Source organism: Engystomops pustulosus, chromosome 1 (assembly GCF_040894005.1).
Source record: "Engystomops pustulosus chromosome 1, aEngPut4.maternal, whole genome shotgun sequence".
Taxonomy (NCBI): Eukaryota; Metazoa; Chordata; class Amphibia; order Anura; family Leptodactylidae; genus Engystomops; species Engystomops pustulosus.
In genome coordinates, this window is record NC_092411.1 from 45,231,381 (window position 1) to 45,247,502 (window position 16,122).

The window sequence follows — 16,122 nt, forward strand, 5'->3', positions numbered from 1 at the left end:
CGCCATGTGTGACATCACGCAAAAAAGAGTTCAAAATGCTACGTGTGCCACCGCTTTAGGCTGCGGTCACGTGCGGTCATAACGTGACGATGGCGCATTCAATCGATAACCAGGGGGGGTTTGGCCGAAGCACCATTTACCAGTGAATGAATGCATGAATTTTGGCCAACCCCCTCCCACTTACATATTCTATGCATTTAAAAACGTGTCAAAAACGCCACGTGGGAATTCACCCTGAGCTCGTGTTCACGCGTTCCGCAAAGGGGGCAGGGCTTAGGCCGATCGCACATGCGTTTCCAGAGAAATGCATGTGATCGGGTTATCAATCGCATGCGTTCATACATGCGTTCGGTGCGTTCATACATTCAGTTTTTCAGATGCGATTTTTTTCGAAGCCAAAAGTAGGGTGAGAACTTATGATTGGGAGAAGTTGCTCCTCCTCTGTATTTCACTCCATTCCTGGTGTGGACTTCGAAAACTGCATCTGAAAAACTGAACATGTGAACGCGCCCTCAGTAATGCATTTCAAAATGCAATCCAAGTGCATCATGTGAACACAGCCTTGATCAGCCCAGCTGTTAGCCATGTGAGTTATACTGCTGTGGGGTGGGAGGAAGCTAAAACCAGGACCAGATAAGAAAGAAAGAGTCTTCTATAGTTTCTTTTCAATTTTATGATCCGCTCCTGTTTTCTGGATTTTGAAACTCCAGAAATCCCTAATGCCTTGCACCATGCTCAGAGATGTAGATGCCTCCAGAGAAGACCTCACTGTGTGCTTTGTGTGGATATCATCAGATTCTGTGGTAAATAATAATTTATTATTTTAGTTTTTAGTATTGGTTGCTTTTAGCCCTCGTCGTAGTGGATCTGGAGTGTCTATAGGTAAGGCCTCATGCACTTCGATGGCGGCTGTGAATTTATTTAGGCTACATTCACACAATGCATTTTGATGGTATTTTGAGACTCAATGCAAAGGCTCCAGCCATGATCACATGCATTTCCAAACACAATGGGGGCATTTATCATAGTTTTCTTTTGTTTGCTGCTTATTTGCACCTGTTATGTGTTTTTGGTTTATTTGGAGGGGTATTAGATCCCCCCCCCCTTTTTTGGGACTTTTTGGTAAAAGTTGCAGAAATGTCTCAAACTACTGCAGAATGTCGCAAAGCAGTCTCCAGAATACAGGGGCAAAGAAAATGAGAAAAAGAGTCAGAAACAAATCAATCATCCTGTACAGCTACATAAAATGACAAGGCTACAAACATCCAAAACGCAAGTGGGAGGGGGTTTGGCCAAAACACTTAGGGTGAAGACACACTTGGCGTTTTTAGGCCATTTTTGGGCCGTTTTTAGTTAGTTCGTTTTCACATCGTTTAACGCATGCGTTTTTAACGATGTGAAAACGCACTAACTAAAAACGACCTAAAAACGCCAAGTGTGTCTTCACCCTTATGTGTTTGGCCAAACCCCCTCCCACTTGCTTTTTTGATGCATTTAAAATTGTGAAAAAAAGGCACGTGGGAAACTGGTTGACAAAATAGGTCGGCCAAGGAAATTCTAATAAATACAAGAGGTTCAACCAGCAGCACTGTCAGATGTCCCTAAATATTGAATCATCAGATAGCGCTAGCCCCCAAGTACAATCTCTTTAATGGAAAGCCAAAAAAAGCTTTTTAGTAACCCTTTTAATAACCTTTTAGTTATAACCTTAAAACAGCCCTGGAAGTGATGTTTCCCATAAAAGATGACAATGGTGAGCTGGAGTATTTTTGAGACTTATTGTGTGACTTTTTAACAAATTTGTGCCAAAATTGTGATATTTTCATATGTCAAATATGTGGAAAGTAATGACAAATTGGGCGCCACACTGAAAAAAATCTAAACATGGTGAACTTGGCAAAACCGCATCAAAAGTCGCAAAAAAGGAAAGGGAAAGATGAAGAAAGTTGCATCTCAAAACACAATGGGGGACATTCACTATGGCGTTTCCGCCAGTTTTGTGGCGCTCTCACCACATGTTCTGCTCTCAGACCTATTTATTAGCTGGCCGCGGCAGAAAAAATGACTTTTTCCGTCTGCTCCGACTCTTCTCCGAAAAGGGGCGTGGCTTTGGCGGAGTGGAAACTCAGACACAATTAATATGTGTCGCAGCCCTTTTTGGGCGCTGTAAACTGGCGGAAAGTAGACCAAAAGAAAACTGGTCTAGCAGGACTGTTGGACACATTTCTGGTGCTCGGGACAGATTTTGGTCCCAGGGACAAAAAAAGGTCTCGGCGCCAGAAATGTCTCTGCACAGCTACACAATATTAAATGTGTATCTTCTTTCCCAGAGCAGGTCGGTAACAAAGCCAATGCAGACACCGACACTTTAAGTAAATGTCCCCCACTGTGTGTGAACGCAGCCTCAGTATCAAAATAGAAGAAAGAAACCTAATACCCTCTCCTACCCCCTAGTTTTATTGATGGCCCCTGAGTCTCAAGAGCTTTTGGTTCTGTTGGACCAGAAGGTATGATGTCATGTACGTGGGCTCGGCTCTAACTGACATAATCTGTGGCTTTGACCTTTGAGTCCAGTGATGCCACACATTGTACGTGACGTCATCTCTCGATCTAATGGGTGGCATGGTGGCTGAGTGAGTAGCATTTCTGCCTTGCAGCCCTTGGGTCCTGGGTTCAATTCCCACCCAGGTCAACATCTGCAAAGAGTTTGTATGTTCTCTCCGTGTTTGCATAGGTTTCCTCCATGTCCTCCGGTTTCCTCCCACACTCCAAAACATACTAGTAGGTTGTTTAGATTGTGAGCCCCATGGGGACAGGGACCCATTTGACATGCTTTATGCAGCGCTACGTAATCTGTGTGCACTATATAAATAAAGAATTATTATTATTATTATTATTGTGTGCTGGATCATTTAGATGAATAGTGATAATACAATGGTAGTAATAGGTAACAATTTTTGTAAAAAGAAAAAAATATGCTATAATTATCACTGACTGTTTTTATTGTTTTCTATCAGGTATGGCTGGTAAAGGAAGGGGGCGAGGGGCGAACTTTACATTTGATCTGCAAGCCATTGGCTTTTCAAGGGGCGATTCTCTCCCAGAAACTCAAGCACAGCCCCTGCCCTTGTACCCAGTAAGTGAGGCAGTAGTGTGGTTCACTTCATGGTTTTATGAATAGAAGTCTTGATCGACCTGCTAATAAAAACATGAGGGTCATAGTCCAGCTGTAGAAGACATAGGCCGGTGTATGATGAAAGTTACGCCCCCCTGTGGCCGCGGATACATCAAGAGGCTTAGACCGTGATGAAGGAGATGTCCACTTCCCTCCCGAGATTCTACCCACCACTGGGGAATTTTATACTTGTCTGTTGAGCTCCGTTTTTCCTCCATCACAACGTCATTCACCTACAGCACGTGACCAGATCCCCTGTGTGCTAGACATTATTTCTGCTATCACAATCTCTTGATGTATCCGTCGGGCAGCTGTGTTGCCGGGCATCGCTAAGTTAGGCCCCACCTGGTGTAGTTTTGCTTAAAAACCTCAGATCATTCACTGCTAAATGCGAGGCTTTGTGGAGGGTGCGGGGCAGGAACACCCATCGGCCCACTCTGTTGCCAGCTACGATCCCTTCTCGCCCACATAGCATGGAGGTGGGTAGTCCCAAGACTTATCGTAATTTCTTGCAATGCACAAGAAATTGTGATTTATTTCGGTGTTTCTACACCATAAAACTGGTAAATCCACTGTACAGCCTCTACTTTCTATAATGATGGGTGGATAAGTAAGAAGATACATTAATGTGTATTTTGTGGTCCTCTCCTTATGGTATTGATTACTGAGTTACTAGCGTATTATAGATGTGATATGTGCAATAGGATCTCCACATTGCAGGAGATTATGTTATCCCTTCTAAGCTTATTTTCTATTTCTGCTCTCTTCCGGCTACTCCAGCACACAGAATACAAGCCTGCCTGTTTGATAGAAGGGGAAGAACATAACTATCTATTGGCATTAAAACAAGAACTACGAGGAAACATGAAATATTTACCGTACTACATGGGAGGAAGCATACAAACATCAAGTATGGTACATTTATTACTTGGTCAGCTCCAGGTATTATCAGGCCCCAGGGTGACAGAGCCTCACTGGGTCCCTTTGCAATGAACTCAAGTGACGGAATGAAAAATTCTGAAACTGAAACAATTTCCTGTTCCCTGAAATATTCCCTAGTTTATCAACCTAAACAACCCTTATGGTTATATTATATAAAGCCCCTCTCACCCACATTGATTCCTTATGTGGGCCCCGCCAGCAGCCCTGGGCCCACGGAACTTGCCTGGGTATTCCCAGTGCTGGAGCCAGCCCTGATTTATTATACACCCCAACCTAAACTATGGATCATATACACTCACCGGCCACTTTATTAGGTATACCTGTCCAACAGCTCGTTAACACTTAATTTCTAATCAGCCAATCACATGACAGCAACTCAGTGCATTTAGGCATGTAGACATGGTCAAGACAATCTCCTGCAGTTCAAACCGAGCATCAGTATGGGGAAGAAAGGTGATTTGATGCCTTTGAACGTGGCATGGTTGTTGGTGCCAGAAGGGCTGGTCTGAGTATTTCAGAAACTGCTGATCTACTGGGATTTTCACGCACAACCATCTCTAGGGTTTACAGAGAATGGTCCGAAAAAGAAAAAACATCTAGTGAGCGGCAGTTCTGTGGGCGGAAATGCCTTGTTGATGCCAGAGGTCAGAGGAGAATGGGCAGACTGGTTCGAGCTGATAGAAAGGCAACAGTGACTCAAATCGCCACCCGTTACAACCAAGGTAGGCAGAAGAGCATCTCTGAATGCACAGTACGTCGAACTTTGAGGCAGATGGGCTACAGCAGCAGAAGACCACACCTGGTGCCACTCCTTTCAGCTAAGAACAGGAAACTGAGGCTACAATTTGCACAAGCTCATCGAAATTGGACAATAGAAGATTGGAAAAACGTTGCCTGGTCTGATGAGTCTCGATTTCTGCTGCGACATTCGGATGGTAGGGTCAGAATTTGGCGTCAACAACATGAACGCATGGATCCATCCTGCCTTGTATCAACGGTGCAGGCTGGTGTTGGTGGTGTCATGGTGTGGGGAATATTTTCTTGGCACTCTTTGGGCCCCTTGGTATCAATTGAGTATCGTTGCAATGCCACAGCCTACCTGAGTATTGTTGCTGACCATGTCCATCCCTTTATGACCACAATGTACCCAACATCTGATGGCTACTTTCAGCAGGATAATGCACCATGTCATAAAGCTGGAATCATCTCAGACTGGTTTCTTGAACATGACAATGAGTTCACTGTACTCAAATGGCCTCCACAGTCACCAGATCTCAATCCAATAGAGCATCTTTGGGATGTGGTGGAACGGGAGATTTGCATCATGGATGTGCAGCCGACAAATCTGCGGCAACTGTGTGATGCCATCATGTCAATATGGACCAAAATCTCTGAGGAATGCTTCCGGCACCTTGTTGAATCTATGCCACGTAGAATTGAGGCAGTTCTGAAGGCAAAAGGGGGTCCAACCCGTTACTAGCATGGTGTACCTAATAAAGTGGCCGGTGAGTGTATGTGATATGTAATTGTTCTGTAGTGCATCTAGAAGCTGCATCTGTTTCTGAAAAAGCTGAATTAAAAAAGCCATATGCTGCCTTTAAAACTCCCCCAGCATCTCCAGTATAAAAGTAAAAATTCCCAGAAATAAAAACAATATATAAAAAAACAGATGAACATATGTGTTGAATCTTTCCACCTTTAGAAAGCAAGGAGAAGAAGCTCTCTTGAAATAGTAATGATAGATTACAGGAGGGGTAATTTGCCTGGGCATGGGATGCAGACGTTGTCTTTGAGGATATGTTTCTGGACATTATTTATTTATTTTTTTAAGGGATTGACAAGTACAGTACAAAATATCTGCTGGAAGCAGAGAAGAAGCGTAGCGATGAATGGACACCAGGTAATAAATTATGAATCTATATAATTATTTTTGGTGCTGTATAAATTCCAGGTGGTTGCTCCACCAAAAGGTTTGCATTTATAATGCAGAAAGAATAAGTAAAATAAAAATGTTCTTTACTAAAATTGTGGAGGATGGAGGATACTTTAGAGAAGTCTAAGGCCAAATTCACACCAGCGTTTATGGGGTGAACTTACTAGACCCCCTACACCACACCTGGCTTAGAATTGTAGGACCAGTCATCAGATACATAAGGAGGCCAGAACCTCTCAATATAACGCTGTATGCATTTTATACTACATGGCGGCACACTGTATCTAATTTATACTACATGGCAGTATGCTATATGCATTTTATACTACATGGCACCATGCTGTATCTATTTTAAACTACATGGCGGCACTCTGTATCTATTTTATACTACAACAAGGTATGCTGTATCTATTTTCTACTCTGTATCTGATATATTACATTTTTGGGGAGGGGTGTGTCTTTCTATGGCTCACCTTTAGGCAGCAGATAGGCTTGGTTCACCCCTGCCCGTGATGCTGTGACTGCTCGCTGAGCAACCTATTCTGGCTGCTTCCAATGGCCGAATCCTCAATGATCATTCAGTAAAAGCCAAATATGCAGTTTCCTCCAGGATTGTAACCAGAAGTAGCTGTACTCCATAGCACAGTGATTTTCAACCTGTGTGCCGCAGGGGAAAGTTCCCCGAACTATGGTGCCCCTGTGTAGCGCTGCCCCCGTGTTTCTGCCCCCATACTTACCTACAAGCCCCGCGTCAGCGATCCGCCCATCTTCTGTAGCTCCTGCACCGCGCGGCCCGTGTCACGTGACTGACGCGACCTGACGTCAGGTCGCGTAAGTCACGTGACCAGAGGCGCGCGGTGCAGGAGCTACAGAAGGTGGGCGGATCGCCATTAGGAGTGAAGGTACGCGGAAGAAGACATCAAGGGTAAGTATATAAGGTTATTATTTGTATGGAGAAGGCAGCTAGGGTCTTTTTTTATTATTAGTAAAGGGAGGCTAGGGCCTTTTAATTAGTAAAGGGAGGCCTCTAGGGCCTTTTAATTAGTAAAGGGAGCCTCTAGGGCCTTTTAATTAGTAAAGGGGGGCCTCTAGGGCCTTTTAATTAGTAAAGGGGGGCCTCTAGGGCCTTTTAATTAGTAAAGGGGGGCCTCTAGGGCCTTTTAATTAGTAAAGGGGGGCCTCTAGGGCCTTTTAATTAGTAAAGGGGGGCCTCTAGGGCCTTTTAATTAGTAAAGGGGGGCCTCTAGGGCCTTTTAATTAGTAAAGGGGGGCCTCTAGGGCCTTTTAATTAGTAAAGGGGGGCCTCTAGGGCCTTTTAATTAGTAAAGGGGGGCCTCTAGGGCCTTTTAATTAGTAAAGGGGGGCCTCTAGGGCCTTTTAATTAGTAAAGGGGGGCCTCTAGGGCCTTTTAATTAGTAAAGGGGGGCCTCTAGGGCCTTTTAATTAGTAAAGGGGGGCCTCTAGGGCCTTTTAATTAGTAAAGGGGGGCCTCTAGGGCCTTTTAATTAGTAAAGGGGGGCCTCTAGGGCCTTTTAATTAGTAAAGGGGGGCCTCTAGGGCCTTTTAATTAGTAAAGGGGGGCCTCTAGGGCCTTTTAATTAGTAAAGGGGGGCCTCTAGGGCCTTTTAATTAGTAAAGGGGGGCCTCTAGGGCCTTTTAATTAGTAAAGGGGGGCCTCTAGGGCCTTTTAATTAGTAAAGGGGGGCCTCTAGGGCCTTTTAATTAGTAAAGGGGGGCCTCTAGGGCCTTTTAATTAGTAAAGGGGGGCCTCTAGGGCCTTTTAATTAGTAAAGGGGGGCCTCTAGGGCCTTTTAATTAGTAAAGGGGGGCCTCTAGGGCCTTTTAATTAGTAAAGGGGGGCCTCTAGGGCCTTTTAATTAGTAAAGGGGGGCCTTTTATGACTGTTTTAGTGTCATTTTGTGCTATTTTGGTTGTTGGTGTGACCCAGGATTTTCTAAGTATAAGGGCACATTCACATGGCCGTCTGCGGGGACGTACATGCGGCCGCAAATTTGCGGCCGCATGTGCGTCCCCATAGACGGCAATAGCGGCGCGGCGCAGATGCGGTGCCACACATGCTCTATCTTTTGGCGTGTGTGCGGCCGTGCGCCGCTATTCTCTATGGAGGGAGGAGGGGCCGCCTCCTCCTCCTCTCCAGCACACGGCGGTATGCCCGCACGGCGGGCATACCGCTGTGTGAATGTACCCTAAAAAGTGTGCCGCGGCTCAAAAAAGGTTGAAAATCACTGCCATAGCATACTTCTGCTTTGTTTTATACACTCATACACACATTTTATATACATGTGTGTGTACACGCACACGCACATTTATACACTCTTATACACATACATAAATCTATACACTTATGGGCTCACATTATACATTTATACACTTATGGATACAGCAGATACACATTTTATCCACACATACAGTATATGTACATCAAATACACAAATGTATAGCATATATACATCATATTACACATACAGTGTGAATGCACCATATATACATACATCATAAACTTGCATACATAAAGTGTACATATACACACCATATATACATACAGGTGTATATAAAATATACACACATATGTGTATACTTGCTATCAGTCATTCTTCTCATACTGGGGCCCAGTAGTGCTGACCACATTGCAGGAACTAAAGATGAGAGTTTCCTAGTCCTGCTTTACCCTTCCCTGACATTTCTTATCTGAGCTGCCAGCTCGGATGTGTACTGTGGAACATGTGCAGCATAATATATTATAATATGTATATAATGGCACACATACTTCATTCTTCAGTGTGGCGGGTTGTGTGCTGGGCCCCCTGACACTGCTATGACTGATACCCCTGGTTCTCTTTCTATGCGGCCTGACTTTCATGTATTTATTTTCAATTCCAGATTGGCGCTTACTTCCAAGAGAAATGAAAGCTACCAAGAAGAAGAGAAATAAAGGTGTATTGTTGGTAATAATGAGTGGTCCACCAAACCACATCAACTGTAGTTTTTCATCTAAAAGGGTTTTTTCTGCTTGCCCATTCCTCCTATTAGTTCTGCTGATCAAAGCATAGATTACCTTATGGTGATGTAAACTTGTCTTCGTAGAAGTGACTGCATCACAGCCAGACCTATACAACCAAAATTTTGAATACAATTAAGGAAATTATAAGTCAGATAAGTGCCAGACAAGTAGACGGCAATACAAAAGTAGCAATAAAAGTATAAAAACAGAGAGTGCCAAATGATCACAAAATCATAAACCAATTGGGGGAATCAGACCAGGTACATAAGAAAACAGAGCCTATATGGAGATCCCACAAGTAAAGGGGAAGCATTATACCTCATATGGAGCTAGCACTGAAACATAGTTACCTATACCAGTAAAACAGGCACACGCTGTACACCCCTACAGCCAGACCTATACAATATACACACATCCTGTGTCTGATCTGTTTCCCACCAGTATTGTACAGTTACGCTGATGCCAGAAAGGATCCTAAAGCCTATGCCTATCTGGCATCAGTTTTCACCCCGGACATCGCTGTATGCTAATTTGAAAATCCCAGGAGGCTGCATTTCTCCATCCAGCTATTTGCACCTTTAGAACCTATGATGTCAATAAAGTGAAACCAGATGTCATTAGTTATGACTTCCTCCAGCATGAAACTAGTAACTGGATAACACATGTATGTGATCTCCTTATGGATGGGACCGTTAAAAAAAAAAATAAAAAGTCTATTCTACTTTTTTCTATTAACAGGCGAAAAGGGAAACAAGGCCAAAGCACCTAAACCTGGCGCCAATGTGGATGTTCTGAAGAAAATAGAGGTGAGTTTTGTCTGCTTGAGTGACGGCATGATCCATCATGTGCAGTTCAGGGGTAGAGGCTAATGTGATCTGCCATAACATTGCAGTCAGAAAAAAATTAAATTGCATCCCATACAACAATATTGCTTGATTTTATTTTTTTTTTTGGCATTATAGTGGTTACATAGAATCGCACATAAATACGATACAAGCTGATATACTAAAACAGTGTCAGATTGCAGATTAGTGCTGTACGGGTTGCATATGTTCCCATGCCTTATAATGGGAAACGCATCCATCCATTTTGATGGACGGATTGTCCACGTGCCGTACCGTACCGAGGGGGAAAGATCAGGCTCTATCTTCTCCCGTAAGTCCAGATCTGCCGCACTTCTTCTCGCTATGGAGAGGGGTGAGCCCCTCCTCCTCTCCCGCGTGTTGCCATGTGCTTGCCAGGTCTATGGCCATTGTCTTTCCATTTAACTCTTCTTTTAAATAGAGTTCAACGGAAGCCATAAATGGAAGGTATTCCGTTCTACTTCGGTTCCCCATAGAATATAGAATGTATGTGGTTGAGACAAAGGCTATGCATCCTACATTCTACATCAACTTTCTCTTCAACCGCAAGCCCCTTCCACCACAGAGAAACTACTGCGGTAAAACCAAACCCATCATCATAAAATGCTCAAAGACTACTAACCTCTACTAACTAACCCCATGTTGGCACTTTGAGATAGATAAGAGGGTTTTAGTTTGCAGTTTGGGAACTCGATCTCTAAAAGGTTTGCCATCACTAACCTAAACCATACTCGTATATCCACTAACCCTAATCCATCAACCCAAATGCCATAATGCCATATCTACAATCCTACAAGAACCACAAGCAGGGAGGATGTTTCCAGTTTAGAGTAGAATAAGGATATACTCTCAAATGCAACAACTGGCCCCTTTCCCAACCGCCCTTCATGGAAATGCCTAATTTTACAGGCGTTGAGGAGTGGTGCATATCTCTGTGAATGTCAGTATCAGAAATTCTTTGGGAAAACTTCCTGTCTGTTTCTAAACTTGGTGAATCTTTGGGGTACCCGGAGTGTAAAATGTGTATTTAATTACCTTTTTTTTTAAATTCTGTAACTCACCTGGTATTGTCTTGTTAAGGAATTGGAGAAAAAAGGGGATGGTGAAAAATCTGATGAAGAAAACCAAGAAAAGAAAGGAGAGAATGAAGAAGAGGAGGAGGAGGAGGCTGAAGTAGAGTTTGAAGATGAAGAAAATGAGGAAGTAATTTCTCGATCTTCAGGGTTGTTTATAACGCAATGTATGATTGGAACCACCTCACAATTAAAGGGAACCTGTCACCAGGAGACCCATTTTTAGCACTCCCCCAGTCTCCACAGAGCATAGTACATACACTGCCAAAGTGTTTTTGTATTAAAAATTGGTTTTACAGAAAAAAAGATGTTATATAGCACCTTTCATTAGCATCTGCTGTGTGACTTTACTTTATACTTTATACTTTATTATCCCAAACGGGAACTTAAAGTGTCACCTCCGCAGTACATCAAATTGACAAGACATCACATATATACTCACATAACAACATAATCACGTATACCATATAACAGAATAAAAACACCAATACAATAAATATGAATAAAATTTCACCCATATTCGATAAATAGTTACTCGAATAGATGATAAAGTAATAAAATGGTACCCATTTTCCAATAATCTCACTTTTTAAAACATCCCTATTTCTCCCCTAAGTAGGATATTCGATAGCTCGAGAGCGGCCGGTATAAATGTCTTTTTAAATCTCTCCGACCTGCAACGCAAAAGAATAAAACGAGAGCTAAAACCACTAATCTGCGCTTGCACTACACCATGCATTGGGTGGTCACTATTATTTCTAATTTTTTCCAATTTCTTTATCATCCCACACTGTACAAGTTCCTTCCATCTATCAAATTGCAGGCCTACTATCGAGGAGGCTTTCTTAATTATTTTATCCATCTTTTGACAATCCCTACTAGAGATACAATTGCCCCAAGCCACTAGGGCAAATGCAAATGCACTGACCATAACCGTATTATAAAAACTGACCATCATAGTCCTTGGGATGTCAAATGCCCTTAGTCTGCGTAAAAAAAATAGATTACTATTTGCACGTCTGGATACCTTTTCTATGTGCTCATGCCAGCTTAATTTATTGTCAATTATTACGCCCAAATATTTATAGCTACCAACCTGCTCCACTTCTGTCCCAGCTATACTAAGAGGTTTGGGCATAACGCCCTTTTTCCTTGAAAAGTCAATAACCAATTCTTTTGTCTTATTTACGTTTAGTACGAGACCGTTTGAGCTGCACCATTCAGTAAATGTTTTCACTGATTCTCGATATTCACTGTCGTCCCCCTCTGTGATACAGCCCACCATTACCGAGTCGTCCGAGTACTTCTGAAGGAAACTGGACGAATCATTAGGCAGTTGCCAAATGGGAGGGGCTGGAAAAAGCAGTCCCCCCCCCTTGGGGAACAGCTACTCCATGTGACCTTTTCAAATATATGAAAACACCCATCACTTGGCTTAGTGACGCCCCCTGCTCCTCTACAGCCAATCCTGAGTGTGGGGAGTTATTCATATATTTGAAAAGGACACCTGTTTCCCAAGGGTGGGGGGGGGGGGGACTGCTCCATTCCAGCTCCTCCCATAAGGCAACTGCCTAGTCACACAGCAAATGTTAATGAAAAAGGTACAATATAGCATATCTTTTTTTCTGTAAAACCAATTTTTTATACAAAAACACTTTGGCAGTGTATGTACTATGCTCTGTGGGCACTGGGGGAGTGCTAAAAATGGGTCTCCTGGTGACAGGTTCCCTTTAATGTCTGGGTCCTTTTTACAATTTTTTGTTTTCACATTTGTTGTGTACCTGACCTACGCTTATAATGGCATAGAATACCTGACCGATTACACTGCACTGGCCAGTGGAGTAACAATAGACCAGTGGGCCATGCTTTGGATTAAGGCCTCCACATACCTAAACTCTCGCTGCTGCCTGCCGAGGTGGAATCAACATTAATAATGCATAGCCAATTGCTGCCCCATGTATATGTAGCCTGAACAGGATGTTAAATATTTTCTTAAATTTGGGTCCCAAACACTGTCTAGTAAGGTAATAAAGTATACTTGCCTCTCTTCTCCTGGCAATACAGTGCTGCATTTCCTGCACAGCTCCCAATCTCTGTTGTGCAGTAGAGCAGTCAAGGACCGTATACAGAATAGGCTGCATGCAGTCGCTTAGTCTGTATACATTATAGCAGTGTTGGCGAACCTATAGCACGGGTGCCAGAGGTGGCACTCAGAGCCCACTATATGGGCACCCAAGCCATCACCCCAGGGCAGGGTTCGCCACACAGGACTGAACTTTTTTTGCAGTCCCAGGCAGCCCAGGACCCTAATAGGAAACTACAATGATAATCCAAACAATTTCTCCTTCTTTCTACTGCATTGGTGTCCTCAGGTGCCTATACAAGTTAAACCTGTGACACAGCAGGGAGTAATAAGTTACTGCTTAAAATGTCGCATTGGCATTTTGCAAAAAAAATGTGGGTTTTGGTTGTGGTTTGGGCACTTGGTGTAAAAAAGGTTTGCCATCACTGCATTATAGTATACATTGTGTCACCACTCATTGTCTGCAGCACAACAGAGGCGTGGAGCCATGCAGGACGTGCGGCAATGGGCGGCGGGGAGCCATGCAGGACGTGCGGCAATGGGCGGCGGGGAGCCATGCAGGACGTGCGGCAATGGGCGGCGGGGAGCCATGCAGGACGTGCGGCAATGGGCTGCGGGGAGCCATGCAGGACGTGCGGCAATGGGCGGCGGGGAGCCATGCAGGACGTGCGGCAATGGGCTGCGGGGAGCCATGCAGGACGTGCGGCAATGGGCGGCGGGGAGCCATGCAGGACGTGCGGCAATGGGCGGCGGGGAGCCATGCAGGACGTGCGGCAATGGGCGGCGGGGAGCCATGCAGGACGTGCGGCAATGGGCGGCGGGGAGCCATGCAGGACGTGCGGCAATGGGCGGCGGGGAGCCATGCAGGACGTGCGGCAATGGGCGGCGGGGAGCCATGCAGGACGTGCGGCAATGGGCGGCGGGGAGCCATGCAGGACGTGCGGCAATGGGCGGCGGGGAGCCATGCAGGACGTGCGGCAATGGGCGGCGGGGAGCCATGCAGGACGTGCGGCAATGGGCGGCGGGGAGCCATGCAGGACGGGCGGCAATGGGCGGCGGGGAGCCATGCAGGACGGGCGGCAATGGGCGGCGGGGAGCCATGCAGGACGGGCGGCAATGGGCGGCGGGGAGCCATGCAGGACGGGCGGCAATGGGCGGCGGGGAGCCATGCAGGACGGGCGGCAATGGGCGGCGGGGAGCCATGCAGGACGGGCGGCAATGGGCGGCGGGGAGCCATGCAGGACGGGCGGCAGAGGGCGGCGGGGAGCCATGCAGGACGTGCGGCAATGGGCGGCGGGGAGCCATGCAGGACGTGCGGCAATGGGCGGCGGGGAGCCATGCAGGACGTGCGGCAATGGGCGGCGGGGAGCCATGCAGGACGTGCGGCAATGGGCGGCGGGGAGCCATGCAGGACGTGCGGCAATGGGCGGCGGGGAGCCATGCAGGACGTGCGGCAATGGGCGGCGGGGAGCCATGCAGGACGTGCGGCAATGGGCGGCGGGGAGCCATGCAGGACGGGCGGCAGAGGGCGGCGGGGAGCCATGCAGGACGTGCGGCAGAGGGCGGCGGGGAGCCATGCAGGACGTGCGGCAATGGGCGGCGGGGAGCCATGCAGGACGTGCGGCAATGGGCGGCGGGGAGCCATGCAGGACGTGCGGCAATGGGCGGCGGGGAGCCATGCAGGACGTGCGGCAATGGGCGGCGGGGAGCCATGCAGGACGTGCGGCAATGGGCGGCGGGGAGCCATGCAGGACGTGCGGCAATGGGCGGCGGGGAGCCATGCAGGACGTGCGGCAATGGGCGGCGGGGAGCCATGCAGGACGTGCGGCAATGGGCGGCGGGGAGCCATGCAGGACGTGCGGCAATGGGCGGCGGGGAGCCATGCAGGACGTGCGGCAATGGGCGGCGGGGAGCCATGCAGGACGGGCGGCAATGGGCGGCGGGGAGCCATGCAGGACGGGCGGCAATGGGCGGCGGGGAGCCATGCAGGACGGGCGGCAATGGGCGGCGGGGAGCCATGCAGGACGGGCGGCAATGGGCGGCGGGGAGCCATGCAGGACGGGCGGCAGAGGGCGGCGGGGAGCCATGCAGGACGGGCGGCAGAGGGCGGCGGGGAGCCATGCAGGACGGGCGGCAGAGGGCGGCGGGGAGCCATGCAGGACGGGCGGCAATGGGCGGCGGGGAGCCATGCAGGATAATCCCCTTGTAATGACTCTACATTTTGCTTTTTGTAGCCAGGCCATGTAAAACACACACTTCTCCTGACAGATGTGAGGCTGTTGTAGTTCATGTGAATTATTTATTCTGACATATTTTTCCTCATAGGAGAATGACTACATTGCTTCCTACTTTGAAGATGGAGATGATTTTGGTGGTAGTGATGACAACATGGATGAAGCTACTTACTAGACCTGTACCAGAGTGTGCAGACTGCAGAATATCATTCATTTACTTTTCTCTTCTAAAAGACCTTCTAGTGTCATCCATGTGATATGACCATTTTTGTTTTGAAATATCATTGTGAAAGTTGGCACGTCTGCTAGCTTTTTGTTAAAAATTTGTCTAATACTTGCACTGAATTTGTTGGGTTGAATAATTTATTGCACTTTACTTCCCTTGGTTATAAAGTCCCAGCCAGAGGAAAGCTGTTGTAGACTACTTTTTTTTTCTTAAGTTTGTATACATTTTTGCTGGAATCTCCTGAGATCTTGCTAAAACTTTGTTGTTTTCTTGGATATGGTTGTGGAGTGTAGGGGCAGCGTGGGCGGGGAACTAGGAGAGAGCACTCGCCCTGCTCTCCACTCTCCAGCCGGGAGTAGAAGGCGGCTTGCAGGGGGATGTGCATAAATTAAAAGCTGTGTTAGGCCGGCGGCATATATGGCGTTTTGTACCCATTTTTGGGACGTTTTTGAGCAGTCCGTTAAAAACCGCATGTGTTTTTTGATTGTTTTTGTCTGTTTTCCAATTATCCTCATTTAGATAATTGGAAAAAACTGTCAAAAACTGATGTTTTTTTAAACAGAAAAAACGG

General features: G+C 46.4%; 1 protein-coding gene across 3 annotated transcripts; it reads left to right on the forward strand.

Moving 5' to 3' along the window:
- Window positions 1–658: 658 nt before the first annotated feature.
- POLR3G (RNA polymerase III subunit G) lies at window positions 659–15,741 on the forward strand. Of its 3 annotated transcripts, none has more exons than XM_072119275.1 (8): window positions 659–803; window positions 3,018–3,136; window positions 3,956–4,085; window positions 5,949–6,017; window positions 8,952–9,005; window positions 9,808–9,878; window positions 11,016–11,138; window positions 15,417–15,741. In XM_072119275.1, the coding sequence occupies exons 1-8, from the start codon at window positions 674–676 to the stop codon at window positions 15,498–15,500; spliced, it is 780 nt and encodes a 259-aa protein (XP_071975376.1). In that variant the 5' UTR covers window positions 659–673; the 3' UTR covers window positions 15,501–15,741. The 3 variants fall into 3 exon arrangements, with proteins under 3 accessions (XP_071975376.1, XP_071975385.1, XP_071975395.1); XM_072119284.1 differs by having other exon boundaries at window positions 9,811–9,878; XM_072119294.1 differs by having other exon boundaries at window positions 764–882.
- The last annotated feature ends 381 nt before the right edge of the window (window positions 15,742–16,122 follow it).